Raw genomic sequence first — 15,874 nt, forward strand, 5'->3', positions numbered from 1 at the left:
ATTGTTTGATGGCCAGAAGAGGGAAAAGGAAAGGGAGGTTCTTTGGAATTCTTACTAATAATAAGGCATGCTTCCTTACCGTCATCTTAGGTCAATAATTTAATCAAATCATAACATGCATATTATATTCCGCTTATTTTTTAAACATAATCATTTCAGATTTGTTTTGGTTTTTTATCAATGAATCCAATAAGGTATATATATATATATATATATATATATATATATATATATATATATATATATATATATATATATATATATATATATATATATATATATATATATTATTTAGTGCAAACTTAAGTATATGAATAATAGGCGGGGTCCATTCTTGGTAGTCTTTTAATACGATATTAATGCTTCCCAAGATATGAAAAGGTTGAGTATAATTAGTAGTTTATCACTTCTCACATGGAGCACCCAGAACTGAATCAGGAATTGGTGGTGCAGCCACAAAAGCCCGCAACAAATGAATTCTGCCAATAATAATATCAATAACAAATTTCATGGTCAAATTATAATTGAACAGATGGGAATATTTTCTCATGATCAAGAAGGACAATTCATTTCTTGAACTTTGATGTCACTAAAAAATCATATATCATTTACAGACGCCGATTAACTGACTCCATTTACAGACCTGGTGGGTTAATTGGAAGCAAAACAAACTAACCTGAAGGATCTGATACTCATCGATCAACCGGTTCAGTTCATCTAAAATCTGCAACCCTATATAAAATTAAATTTCCAGAGACAAAATTCGAGTCTCTATGAAGGAAGATTAACAAAAGGAAACTCATCATATCTCATTAGCTGGTTTATTCAACTTGAACAAAAGCCCATTAGAATTGGCGCATTCAAACAAAGCCTTAGCAGTCATTTCCCTCTCAAACCTCCAAATATAGTTCAACCCCACCAGAAGTTCAGTTATGGCAGCCTCAGTCTTATCTTTGTTGGCGAAGAACAAAGTCTGTAACAGCAATACATTGGTCTTGGCCACCAAATTGTGTTGTTCAAAGCTTCTCTCATTTTGCCATTTGATCATGTTGTGTGCCAAAGGTGATAGCCATCCCAATATCCTTCCCAAGGCGTCTCTCCATTCTCCAGCAAGAACAGGATCACTAGCACAAAACCCCACCCCTCTCAGTCTCCCTCTCAACCCCCACCTTATGCTCCTCGGCAACATACCATATAAATCATCTCTTGCATCTACTCCAACCAAGTGAGGTGACTTTATCATCTTCTCCATCACTATTATCAAATTTGCATAGTGTAAAGCCAAACCTGAAGCTCCCAAAGTGCTCTCCGGTGGTTTAAGAAGCTTCGAGTTGGCCTCAAAAAACCCACTTTCCACATCTTCATTTACCGCTTCATCAAACCTTGACTCTTCCTCTAATAACCCAGAAACAACAAAATCATTAGGGTTTTGATCAGATGGATAAACAGTGGCCGAAGTAGATAAGGTACGTGACAGACAAGGCATGCGGTGACCGATTCCGAAGACAACCTTAATCCTAGCTAAAACAGTGAAACTGAACCTTACAAGGAGCACGACAACGCTGTCGAAGCTCCTACTCCACAGGGATCTTTCTTTGAGATCCTTCACCTCTTGCTTCTGCCAGAAAATCTTCTGCTGAAGTTCATAGAGTTTTTGCTGCTCTTTACTCCCAACGTTGTTGGCGTCAGCGTGGATCAGAGCTTTTCTGAAGCCGCTTTCCAGAACCGTGAGCTCCTCCATTTCGCGGTAGAGGGCTGCCGTAAGCGTCACGTAACGCTCCATTTTCTTGAGCTTTGATTCGATTTCTTTTGGGCCCGGAAGGGCCCACTCTTTTGGGTCGCAGCCCGAGTCCGCGAACTCGAGGAAGGCCCGCTGGAAGGAGCGCAGGTTGGGGTCCTCGCAGCGCACGCCGAGTCGGGTCACCGAGTTCGCCACGACACGGAGCGACTCGGCGAACTCGGCGCAGGCGAGTCCGAGGAGGAAGGACTCGTCGTTAGAGATGATCTTCCTCACGCCTTCGAGGTTGACGGCGTCGTTTCGGATGCGGACGATGGTGGCGTCGGACAGCGAGTGCCAGAGATGGAGGAGTTTCGACATGACGCCGGCGATCTCGAACGCCAACACGCCGACGTTTGGTTTGGACTTGAACGAGGGTTTCTTCTTCAGCAGCTTGGGCGGAACCGAGTCGAAGCTATTTGATATGGCGGTTTTGACCTTGACAAGGAGCGTTTCGAGGGCCATGGTTGAGTTTGAGGTGAAGTTCCTCCGGGTGATTTGCGGGTTGAGCGTTGAGCTAGAGGAAAGTAACGTGTACCATGTGTTTGAGAAAATGTGTAAGAAAAAGTGGGAGAGATAAATAAATAAATAATTGAGGAGTGGGGAGGTTTTGGTTCAGAGCGATAAGGATAAAGAAGAAGAGGATTGAAAATGCTGGAGAGGCTCGTGGGGTGTTCGATCAAGAGTGGGTGCTACAAAGAGACTGATTGTGTTTATTAACGCGAGAGAGAAAGAGAGAGAAAGAGGTGAGTGTGGTTAAAGTATTTAAAACCACATGCAGTGGCAGGGCGTGATGGATTGTTGCATCAGAGGGTGTGTTTCTGGTCTAAGGTTCAGTCGCTCTAAGAAGCGCGTGGAAGAGGCTTAACTTGTGATTATGATTTATGAAGCTTGAAGCTCCTCCGGTGTGTTCTTTTCTGTCTGTTTAAGTTGGGGATTGTGATTTTATGTTTTGGTTTTTACTTTCTGGATTTTTTAGTCTCTTAGGTTGTTGAATTATTGATACATACTACTACTGTGTAGTTGTTGGTAAATGAAACTTTTCTGTTATGTTTGTGTTTGGATGCAAAGAAACACTTTTGTTTCAATGTCATTGTATGCTTTTACGATTGAGGGCCATCTCATTATTGTTGCCTCGCTCCTCCCTTTTATTTTCGTCTTTCTAAAAGCAATTGATTTCCTTTGTGAGATTATTACCCTAAAATTAAGAACTTCAAGAGGGTAGTGAGTGATAACTAATGAGATGTGAAAATGCTATAGTGTCAAAATAAAAGCGTGTATTCATTGCTCCTTCATCAATTCCATTGACTAATAATATATTTCTTAAATCTTTAGAGGTCCAAGGTTCACTTATGGCAATTTCAATTATTTAAGATTGTGAGATCATCATTGAGAATAAAACCAGGTAGAGATATAGTGATCTCTGACGATAATTTTGTTGGCATTACACATCATATTTAGAAATAACGAAAATAAAAAAAATAAGAAATTCATTAACAAAATCAGTTATACATAACATCAAACCTAACATAATCATTTATGCGTTTATGATTATCCCACATATCAAATGGGCATAGAATATTCTTATAGGTAGCTAGCATGGATGTGGCTATGAATTGCAATTTGACAGTTTGACCACTTAACTACATCCCAAATACTAATTTCCTTTCTCTTTAATTAACAGTTTAACTTTCTGTAATGTGTTTGTTTGTATGAAAGAATTATGTGAATTCCAAGCAAGTAACGTCAACTGCTAAAAACAGAAAGCAGTGGTGTTATGTGAATAATTAATGGATGAAGTTTGACTAGGAATAGTTATGAGATGGAGGAAGGTGGAAGAAACATATAGATAGTGGTGTGTGCTAAAGAGGATGATATTTTGCTGTTATATGCAGCATATAGACATATGAGTATATATGGTGCAGATTAATTTTAGATAGTGAGAAAATAATACACCTAGCTAGCCTCCTCCGCGGTCTAAGGGAATTAGGTCACTCATTCACATCACATGGTTAGTGAGAGTGTGTTGGTGGGATCAAATGCTCTTTTTGGGATATATTTTTCAATGCCTACTTGGGAGTCTCAGAAGGTGTAATTAAGATTTTGTAATTAAGATTTTGATGAAGGAATTAGGAGATACTATATATGTGCCAAAAGTAAATGGAGTCCTAATTAAAGGCTTGTTTTTTCAACCTTTGCCTTACCTTTAGCCAACCAATGGAAGGCCAAAGGATTTGTATGTTGCGTTGTCGGAAAATGAAAGAGCAACCATGAGCCCATTCTGCATTGATATTGATGCCTTTAAAAAGCAAACTCTTGCATTCCTTCACCCTTCTTCCTTCCTCTCAGTTATTCTAACTTTGTAATAATTTTTCCCTTCTGCTCCTATACAAAGACAGCTTGCTACTTCTATTATTATATTCTTTCATTCACCTTTTGCACATGGAGCAAAAATTGGAACATAAAAGTATAACTGATAGAGCCTTACGTTACAGTATTGGGATGCTCCAAATTGATTTTCTTTTCTTTTCGTTTCTGTTCATCTTAATTAGCTTTATTTCCTCATATATCTCCCTTAATCCAATGAGATCCAATATGTCCATTAATTGCATGAAATCGAGGTGAATATATATAGCCGCAGGGATAGGGATATGCAGTTAAGGAACAGAAAATTATTGACCTTGCTAAATCCTAGACAAATGTTTTTATATTTAAAAGAGAATTTTGGGGAAGGAAACCTCAAATTGTTCTTGCATCCAATGAGTGAAACCTTGAATGTGGCACGTGTCATGTGAAAATGGCTAATATACAAGGTCAATCCTGTTCGGTAATCCTAAACTGATTGAGTGTCGCCTTCATAAATCTCAGTCAATAATCAGTAAAAAGAGGATAAGTTTGAGAGTGTTCACGAAACAAAGAATGTGGATTTTACTTTGTCCTTTTGTAAGTATGCAACGAACCCATTTGCACAATCTAGGAAGATATTAGATTCTGAACCCATTGTGCAAAGTACCCAAGTACAGCTTTACCTTAATAATTCATGCCAGACATTGTGCAACACTTATAATTAATGACAGGTTAACAATATAATGAACATCAAATCCCCACAAAAAGTGATGAAAAGGATGCAGAAAAAAAGCAATATTCTTAAATGGTAGGTTAACCAAAGATCAAGCATTATAGACCCACCTTTATCATTGTTTTTCACGAAACGGATTCCTCTTTATGTAGTAATGTACAATTGAGGAGGTTTCCTGAACCTTCCTGAATTATAGACCAAAAAGTTAAACATATATACTTGTTCCTTTGCAACTGCAATTTGATCAGCACTGTATACATAGAAAGATGAAATCAATTGATAGATACGTTCTATGAAGAATAATTCCAGCTTCCAAATTATATGCAGATAAACGTTACAGTGTTGATACTCAGATCTCACCTAAGCCATTAATGGAGCTTTCTGTGTTTTCATTATGCTTGTCTTGTACACGTTGCAGTGTACAAGTAAGCACACATAACAGCATACTCTCCACACCAACATCATTCAATGCACCAAGAAAGTTCGAAAAGGAGGTGTAGTTTGTTCTGGATGGTACCATCCTAATCTAGTTCCATGCGTGGGGCTATGTAAGAAGCATATATTCGTTGCAAATTCATAATCAATCACAGAAAAGGGTGCATATTCGTTGCACCATGCGTGGGGTTATATAAGCATGCATGTTGTCTTGCTTGCTTGCACGCTGGCATGCCACGAACACCACAAATTCCTCAAACAAAAAATTATGGGGCTAAATGTCTTTCTTTTGGAGAGTGTTCAAAAACAGCTACGTGAGTTCATTACATCTACTTATATAAATACATAAATATGCAGTCCAAAGCATGTGTACTATAATGGTGAAGAAGAATTGTGAAGTTTGCAATCATAATGTGTGATGTCACTTTAGGTCCTAAGATCATGTATATATATAGTGATTACTCGAACTGATTTTTCCATAAGTGGGGCAGGGAAACCTTTGTCTGAGAAAGTTGCACGCAATCAAAGCTCATATCAGTGTGAAAGCCATGGAAACATAAAGATTCATTTGGGGCATGAGGTGGGTTTCCATGGATGGATAAAGTCAAAGCATTTCTTCTATACTTTCGGCTCCAGCAAATCTCATTCATGACTATATATATCTTCCACCTTCAAATCAAAATTAGTTTATTAATTTTCCACTGTCATCATATAGTTTGTTGGAAGCTTTAGATGAAATATAAGTAGTATTCTGATCTTTATACAAAATAATTCAACATTTCGTAGTCTACTTCTTGAATAATCTTTCAAACAATTAAAAAAAAATCATAATTAAGCCTAACCTGAAAAAGCTCCTAATTGGGTCAATCCAATATCGTTAAAATAAGCAAAATCCTTTTCAAAAGTGTTAATATCATTACATTGTAGAGACCTTCAAAATCAAGACACAGTCTATATTTTCTTCAGAGTGGATTTAAATTACAAAGAGTATTTAATATTTTTTGATTAAATAATAGTTTTTTTCAAATAGGAAATTTACTTCACATAAGTGATATATAATGTTATGTTAATTAATATAAATTTATATAATATCTTGTTTATATCAATCAAAATTGATGTAACTTAATTATATTGATGTCTTAATAAATAGTTACAGGGTTTAAAGTTAATATTAATTATTTGTTAATGAATATAATATAATTTGTATATTTATATATTTCACTCTCTCCTCATTCTCTCACCCACCATTACACCAACAAAATAAATTCCAACATTCATTTAGAATATAAAGACGATATTTAATAACATCAACATTTAAATGTCATAGGTAAATAATATCTATTCTAAACTAAATCATAAGTATCAATCAATATTAAATAAGCTACTAATCAGAACTAAGTGTCTATATACCATACTCTAATAAATACTAATTTCTAATACATTAAAAGTTTTTTTTTATAATAACTTTTTCAATTGTTTGCATACCCAATGACTCCTCCACACTGAAAAACAAAAACTGTAATATATAAGGATAATAAATAATAGTATTTTTATATTTTTCAAAAATAATTTAGATGTGTCATCATATTATTAAAAAAAATATGCAACACTAACATATTTTATGATCTAGATACCATGCACCATACAGTAATCACAGACAATATAATTGTCTTCCTTTTAAATAATTAACAGTGACAAAAGTATTTTTCATTGATAACTGTTGAGCTAATTGTAAGAATTCTTAATGACATTCTTATACACTTTACTGATTTCACTTGCATAACTTTAATATGTTAGTAGATACATGATAAATGAATTATGCATGAATATGTTTTTTTTTATATTATTATCTCTTTGATCTTCAATTTTTAAAAATATATAATCCTTTTAATTTAATTATGTTAATTGTTTTAAAATACTAAACAGTATTTTTAGACCAGCATTCAACCGTTTATACAGTTTAAAACGTTATTTAATACATAAAAAAAATTAATGTCATTAAATTAAAAAAATTATATTTATTATTTTTAAATTTTGAAGAAAAAATATATCCAATTTATAACAAATACAAATTTCAAATTTAAATCCAAGTTTAAAAACTACAAGCATATTTCATTCAATATTTTCTTTTCAAAAGAAAATTATCTGACTCTCTCGTTCACAAAATTATCTTTTATATTTTATTAGTATATAATTATCACTTTTTATATTTCACAACAAATTTTAACAATACGCATTGATTTTTCGTATGACACAAGAAAAAGAATATATTATCAAAGAACTACATCCAAATATAAATATGTACTTAATCAATATAAAATATAACCAACCAAAATTTCCATACAATAATATATATATATATATATATATATATATATATGAAAAGGTAGTCTTAAATGAAATGAAAATGGAATCCAGTGGTGAGAATTGTTTTAAAGAGGACCCAGAAGCCAAATAATAAAAAGTATTTAAAAGACATTTTGAAAATAAAATAATAATAAATGAAAGGTTCTCTTTTCATGCCGAACAAACACTCATTTTGCTCTCTGTCTTTTCTCTCTCTGCCCCATATTTGATAGAGACATAACTCTGGCCTACCAAGAACTCATAAATAGTGCTTCTGGAAATTAAGAGTCTCAAGTTCACCCAATAACTATGTAGTAATAATAGATGAATTAAAATAATTTTCTTTAATTTAGGAATAATAATATATTAACACATTTTTTTCAACATTTAACAAATTATAGTATTATTTTCTCATTGATATTAAAGTACGTTAACACAATAATAAATAAATAATTAATAAAAAATAATAATGTGTTAAAATATTATAAAAAAAGTTTTGTCAACATAATTTTTTCTTTAATTTAAGGGGTAAATGGATTTATTAGGACCTCTCATTCCTGAGAATTGAAGGGGTTGTGTCCCACTTTGAGTAGACATTCCTTTAATAAAATAATAAAATAAAGGTGAATAAGCAAAGACTTAGATGATGTTCTTTCTCTTGCCTTTCCTCTTTTGCCCCCCACTCATCAACCATAATGTGCACGTGTGTCATCATCATTGTAGGCACGTACTAGACCGAATTATTCATTCTCACAAATCACAACCACGTGCATTGCAATGCTAATCAGCTTAGTTACCCATTTCAATAACAACTTTTAGGCTTTTACTTTCTACACCCTACAGTTCCTTTGCACATCTTTAAAACTTATAAAATATCCATTTTACCCTTTTAAAAAGTGATTTCTGAATTATATATTCCGGAAGCTTTTTGGAACAAGTTTTCCAAAATACTATTTCCGACATAAAATTTTTGGAACATGAGAAATGTGTTATGGAATCAATTTTTTCCAGAATGAGATATTTGGAAAAAAAATTTCTGAAACTCATAAAATGCCTTTTAGAATAGGTTTTCTGAAATATTCATACATGAAATATGTTTTTAGAAGAAATTCCAGAACATATACACTTTGGAAAAAGTTTTTAGAAACAGATTTTTTCTTTTTTCTTCTTCCTCTCACAGCAGTATGACGTTACTGATGGCAAAAGTGGTAGTAACGGTGGTAGACATTTTAAGTTAATTTATTTCATAGAAATTGGTAATAGTTGAACCAAAAGAATTTATAGGACAAAAGAATTATTTTATTTAAAAAGTTTACATAATTAAATACTCATGAAACTCTTGAACTAATTTATTGGTTTTTTTAACATATTGAGTATTTTATTTTTAATAATATTTAAAAATTATTTGTTTAAGTTATCATAATGATTTCCATTAATAGTATATTATTGAATCAAATTATATATTTGTATTAACATATAAATTTTTTAAACTTTATAAACTTATGTATATTTTTATTCAATTTTTGATATAAAAAAATATTTATATTATATTAGTATTGTTTTATAAAAATAATAACTTATTTGATTTTCTTATAGATTATTTTTTCCAGAAAAAACCATTTTTTTAAAATTCGTTTATTATGTTCAAAACTAAAAATAAGTTAAAATTTAATTTATATATAATATTTTTTAAATGGTTTATCAAAATAAGTTTATAAAAATTTTCAAAACAATGAAAGAAATAAAAAAAAAGTGTTTTTACCATTGTATCGAAATACAAGTAATTTTTGGACTTATAAAAAATTATTTTTTTTGAACTTTTTTAAATTACTTTATTTTTAAATTTAAACAAACTCAATATATATTATATTTTCAACTTTTCAAAATAGTGAAATTATATATCTAAAATATGATTATAATTAAAAAATTATTTGAAAAAGCTTTTTATAAAACCAATATTTATATGCTCTTTGAAAATAATAAGTTTTCATGAAGTAAATATAAATTAACTTCCATTTTTCAAAATCTGTACAAAATAATCATTACATTAACTTCTTTCAAAATTATTTTTTTATTAGATAATAAAAAAAATTACCATTATGCAATAAAATTTTCAAACTACAATCTTTTTATACTCAATATAGCATAAAGATGTTTGGAGTAAAAAAAACATTAGTAAAATATAATGTGAAATTTGAAAACTAAGGGATAGAAATCGAAAAAAAAAATGAATAACAAAAAAATTATTAAAAATGAATTAATTTAGTTTTAGGATAAAGTAGATTCTAACCTGCTCCAACCTATTCTTTATATGAGATTTTGGGACTGAAACTTTTGAAAAAACCTTCTATTAAGTGAGTGACCCATAAACATATGATCTTATTTTAGAAGAAATTAAAATAATTAAGCACTCAAATAAGAACTCCTAATAGTGTGTACAATAGTGTGAAGGGTGTTTTAATATTTTCCTAATAGCAATAGGAGTGAATTTACTGATTGTGTGGGTGCAGGAAGCAATAACCCTACTTTTATTTATTTTAAATTAAAGGAGTTGGGTTGTTTGGGTTGTCCCTTATGATAAGGACTCGGTGACATAATAAAAATGTCTACTATTGGACAAAAAGCGTTGTAGTTAGGATTTTTTCTTTATGTACCTATTTTTTTCACCTTATACTTCAACAACAGTTAACACGGGAAATTTCAGTATTAATCTTCCCTAAATTCAACCATTTTTTGTTCGTAATTTTGGATTATTATATTTACAATATAATTTAATGTATTTCAGATATAATTGTTGCTTATTAGCAAGTGAATGCCGAATTCATTAAAAGAAGATTCTGATTCAGTAAGGGTTATTTTGTAATGCACTTGTTATATTTTTTGGTTAGTTTTTTCTTATATTTTTTTAAGTGGTTATGTCATATATTTAATTTTGGTGATTTATAATGTTACTTAGTGCTATAAAAAAGTTTGTTTGGCTTAAAATGTTATTCTTGATACCTTCTTGACTATGAAGTAAAATGCTTTGTTCCGTTGTACGTGACATTTAATAGGTGAGACAGGTGAAAGTTTCAGCTTTACTCTAATTTGCAAAGACAACAAACATATCAGTTCTTTTGGTGAGCATACATGTCAAACCAAATATTCTTAGATAAATTGAGTAGAGAGAGAAGATGAACCGTGAATATATATAGTTGTTTTATTAATCTCAAAAACTGTTTAAGTCATGTACAAATAAACTATTTATAGGGGATTCATTTCTGTTAGTAATAACTGTTATATCAAACTATACATGATAATAGAGAAAATAAAGTGCTATACAAAATACAAAGAACTGACTTAAAAACCAGTCACTTAAAAACAACTATCAACTCTGTGAGAATAATGCTTGTACCTAAGTGGTGAATCATTTATCTATTCATGTATATATACTGTAATATTTTTCATCATATACATTTTTTTAGGATGACAATTTTCCTAACATGTTCTTTTTTCTTCTCAGTCTTATGGTAAAGATAGAATTTTTTTAATATTCTCTTAGTGAACCTAAAACAACTGCATAGTTATGTATTATGACTAATGAATCATTTGTAACATTATTGGATCATTTAGGTTCGGGTTTCTTTTTCCTTATATATTCATCTTTTTACTCATTTTTTACTCGAGACGGGTTAATATTCAAATTGAATATTTAAATATTCCTTTGTTAGGTTTTTAAATTGTTTTACTTATAATTTGACATCTTACTTATCTTTACATGATACGAGGATAAACCTCATACACAATAGATTTATAAATCATTTTTTAATTATATATCAATGATCTTATCATTTTTATCTATGTGAGACTTTGAACACACATTAAATTCAAATAATATACCTTTATTAATCTTATTCATTTCACTACAAGAAAATAGTTATTTATCTACATATTATTATATACGAATTTAAATTTGTATATAAAAAACTTATTATATACAGATATTATATACGGATATTAAAAATTGAGTTAGATACAAAAAAATCATGTAATAGAAAATATCTTTGCCTCTTATTTTCCGTATATAAGATTTGTATCTAATGATTAAAAATTAAAATTAATTTTTTCTTTAACCTAACACTCTCGAAATCACTCGCATTTTCCCCTCTTTCTAGAAATCGCTCGCGTTCTCTTCCTCACAGAACCTCTCACTTGCAGTCTCCCACCGTCAAAATCGCGTTTCTCCCTCTTCCTCCCACAACAACTCACAGAACCCTTCCTCTTCCATTTTCCCCTCTCTTGAAATCACTCGCATTTTTTTTCCTCTTCCTCACACAACCTCTCATTTGCACTCTCCCACTGTCAAAATCGCGTTTCTCCCTCTTCCTCCCATAACTCAGAACCCTTCCACTTCAACTCTCACACCGGCATTTCGTTAGTGTGGCTATCACTCACTGTCGTCGTCGTTCACTATCGGCGGTGACTCTTCAGTAAGTTCCTAATCTTCTTTCTTCAAGCCCTAACCTTCTTATCCTAAATTTATCTAATCTAGGGTTTTCTTTCGCAAGGTGCAAATCTTTCTTCCCACTTCCACCCCCAAAATCTAGGGTTTCATCTATCTAACCCTTTTTTCTTTCTTTGGTTTTGCGCTCCAATAATATTTGGTTTTCAATTTGCTCACTCGCTTTTGGTTTTTTCGTGGTCATGTCTTTAATGTGTTTTGATGGTTGTAATTGATTCAAATTTCTGGCTTTTTAGGTTTTCCAGGGTTTAGGAATGGCTATGGGAATGGTTAAATGGAAAGCACATCTATAGTCAACATGGTATAGTTCTTCAATCTTGACTTTCAAAAACTTTTGTCGTTTGTGTTGGAAAAAAACTTGCATACGTTCTTTTCGAGTGAACATTTGGATTTTTTCTTTGTTTTTTCATAAGATTATTTCACTTGTTAAATATTTAACACTAATATGTATTGCTTTCATCTTTAGATCTTTTGAACAAAATTGACTTCTGGGTTCATCTTAGTCTTCTGATATATGTAATCAGAGAAACTAGGTTTGGCTAGATGCTGTTGTTTTGGTAAATCATTGGCACAGTTAATGGAAGTGGCTACTGAAATCAAAGGTTGGGGCATACCACAAGCCTTGGTGGAATTTGTGGTTTACAAATTGCTTATCAAGGAGTATACATATTCTAGACTTTCTGCATCAAGCCTTTGTCATTTAATCAGTCAGACATGCTTAGCCCAGTCTTTGAAATGAATTACACCACCATTTCTTGTTATTCATTGTGTTGTGTGAATATTATAAGGACCATTATTGTGATCATAAAAAAGCTAGAACATTGTGTTTGAACAACCTCAATAGTTGTTTGTACAATTTACTCTGTTTCTTATCAATTGTTCTTTCCTTGAATTTTATTTTAACAAGCTTCTTATGATTATTTGGGTAGGTGATAGCAATGAAATGTTGAGGTCCTTAACTATTTTATTGTTAACAATTTTTTCTGCAGAACCTATGCCTAAAAAGGTTCTTGACTTGATGAATGTTGAAAAGCTTACATGGGGGAATGTGGCCCACCACGTTCAGGCATTGATGATATTGTTCTATTCATAGAGCATACGATAAGGCTGCTATCATGGAGTAAATGCTGATATAAACTTTAGTTTGGGAGATTATGAGGAGGATTTGAAGCAGGTATTGAACATGGTAGGCTATCAATTTTATTTGATTTTTCTGTCAGTTTAATTCATGATTTGATTGAGTTGCAGATGAGAATTTTTACAAAGGAAGAGTTTGTGCTTGTTCTTCATCGACAAATCAGTGAAATATTGAGGAGAAACGCAACTCACATAAGTGCTTTAGCTCTTCACAAAGGTGGTCAAGGAGAACAAAGTATAAGACCATTTATTAGCAAGACGTGAGAACTTCTATTTCAAGCATTATACCTTATTCAAATTTAAACTTTAAATTTAGTTCATTATATTCTTAGTTTCTCATCTTAGTTAATCTGGTTTTATATATGAAATCTGTGCAAGTTATCAAACACTATTATCTAAAAGTTTTTATATAAAAATCAAGTAGAGCTACAATTACTTATTTTTTATCCTACCATGATAAGGTTTCATGAATTTGTGTGCCAACTGACAAGGTTATCCAAACATAAAGGTCTGCAATAGTCATTTATTAGGATACTGAATGTATTGTCCTTATATGAATGAAATGGTGTGGAGTAATAAGGAGTTTAATCCAAAAGGGTTCTTCATTTTGTATTTTCTGTGTCGATTTTATACTAAGTCTTCTGTCAAGTATGATGAAGAAAAAGTGGAGAGCAATTTTGGAGAACATTGATTCATGAAAGTTGACTTTAAATTTAAGCATGCACTTGCCATAATCTTGATTTGAGTATGGGGATTTCTCCTGGGGATTTGAGTCTCGGGATTTACCTAAATCAATATGCTGTTTAGTTTATGTTGTGCCATGCTATATTGATTTCTTATGTTACAATTATGGCATCTTTTGGTTAGTTAGTATTATGAATCTAAAATAATTTTGCTGCTAGACAAAGATAAAGTTCTAGCTTCTGCTAAGAACCCATCATCATAAATAACCCTTAAAGAGATAAATACACATCGTCTTCAATGCTTAGTCATTCACTAATTTCAAGAAAAGTCAATAAACTTATTTTCAATTTAACTTCTTATCTATCTTCTTTTTTATCCTTATCACTATTTCTAGTATTTTGACAAAAAAAGTTTGTTCTTTAGGTTTTAAATTTGAAGATAATATACCTTTTTAATTATATATTTTATTTAATTAATGTGGAGAGAAAAAGATTAATGTTATTGGGGTGCTTTTTTGCAGGTGGAAATGCTGAGAAGGACCATGCTTGTTAGGAGAGATTTAAGGACATTGACTTCCGAAGAAGTGTTTTTAAAGTAGACAGAAACAACCCAGTTTAGATGTGGCTACAAAAACTGCTACGACACTTGCAATTGTGCCTTCATAGTAATAGGTTCTATATTCTGGTTTTACAAGAAGACGTTGCCCCTCCTATTGTCAATCATAGTTATTCACTCATTTTATTGAAAGTTGAAACTAATGACAATAACCTTATATAATATTATATTGTATTTATAAGTTTCTTTATTTGTTTTAAGGCTCGTAGTTCTATTGTCAATCATAATTATTCACTCATTTTATTGAAAGTTGAAACTAATGACAATATACTTATATAATATTATATTGTATTTATAAGTTTTTTGTTTTAAGGCTCCCTGATCTTTACAAATAAAGGAATTATTTTTTTTTTCTATCCATATGTTACATACGGATTTATCCGTATGTAATTACATATGTAATTATATATGTACTTATATACGGATATTATATATGGATTTATCTGTATGTAATTTACATACAGATAAATCTGTATATAACTTACCTACGAGTATATTATATACGAATTTTTATCCGTATGTATTTCGTATATAATTAATCATTATATATGGATTTTGAATGTTACATACGAATTTTCTTGTAGTGTTTTTACCATAAACCCTAACACTACCCACTCTACTTATATATTAATCTTACTTATTTTTATCTTAAACCCTATCACTAACTCCTTTTATGTATATATGAATGTTACTTTTTTACCTCAAAACCCTAACACTAACCCCTTCTCCCTATACATTTATCGTACTCGTTTTAACCTTAACATCAACTCTAACCTAATACAATCATGTCCAAGAAAGAGTACGATTATTTTCAAATTTGAATCTTCAAGAAACACAACAAAAATAAATCAGAGAAGAATGTGGAATAAGACAGGGGTGAGATACCACAATCTAGTGGATTGGTAAGTCAAGTGAAAATTCGCCACAAGGATGTTAATCTTTGATAAATTCAGAATTATAATCCAAGAACCAAGAAAATCAAAATATGTTCCTCAACTTGATCAAGTTATCATTGATTTACATGTAAATGTCCTTCATTTATTAGTAATATTCTACGCAATTTCTTTTTTGATAGTTGTTATTTATTGTTGAACAAGTGCATCTTTCAATAATTATTTTGGAACGATTGTATTATATAATTTAATTTTGTTTTTAACTCCTTTTCAAGTAGTTGACGTCAATTTTTAGTTATTACTTTGATAATGATTTTGATATAAATAACTACTCAAGGTTTGAGATTTAGATACAAATGTTCAAAGCACAAGATCAAGTTAAAGTTTTTAAATTTGTGAAATTGAGT

The 15,874-nt window shown here is 31.1% G+C and overlaps 1 protein-coding gene and 1 long non-coding RNA gene across 2 annotated transcripts; one reads left to right on the forward strand and one right to left on the reverse strand.

Moving 5' to 3' along the window:
• Positions 1-549: 549 nt before the first annotated feature.
• LOC108324987 (protein PSK SIMULATOR 1) lies at positions 550-2,885 on the reverse strand. Its single transcript, XM_017557958.2, has one exon. It carries the CDS (start codon positions 2,240-2,242, stop codon positions 803-805), a length of 1,440 nt encoding a protein of 479 aa, XP_017413447.2. The 5' UTR covers positions 2,243-2,885; the 3' UTR covers positions 550-802.
• An 8,876-nt stretch (positions 2,886-11,761) lies between these two features.
• On the forward strand, positions 11,762-14,758 carry LOC128196037 (uncharacterized). Its single transcript, XR_008248132.1, has 5 exons — positions 11,762-12,106; positions 12,375-12,439; positions 13,128-13,312; positions 13,387-13,535; positions 14,480-14,758. It is a non-coding gene; the product is annotated as an uncharacterized LOC128196037 (long non-coding RNA).
• The last annotated feature ends 1,116 nt before the right edge of the window (positions 14,759-15,874 follow it).

This window comes from Vigna angularis, chromosome 3 (genome assembly GCF_016808095.1).
Source record: "Vigna angularis cultivar LongXiaoDou No.4 chromosome 3, ASM1680809v1, whole genome shotgun sequence".
Lineage (NCBI taxonomy): Eukaryota > Viridiplantae > Streptophyta > Magnoliopsida > Fabales > Fabaceae > Vigna > Vigna angularis.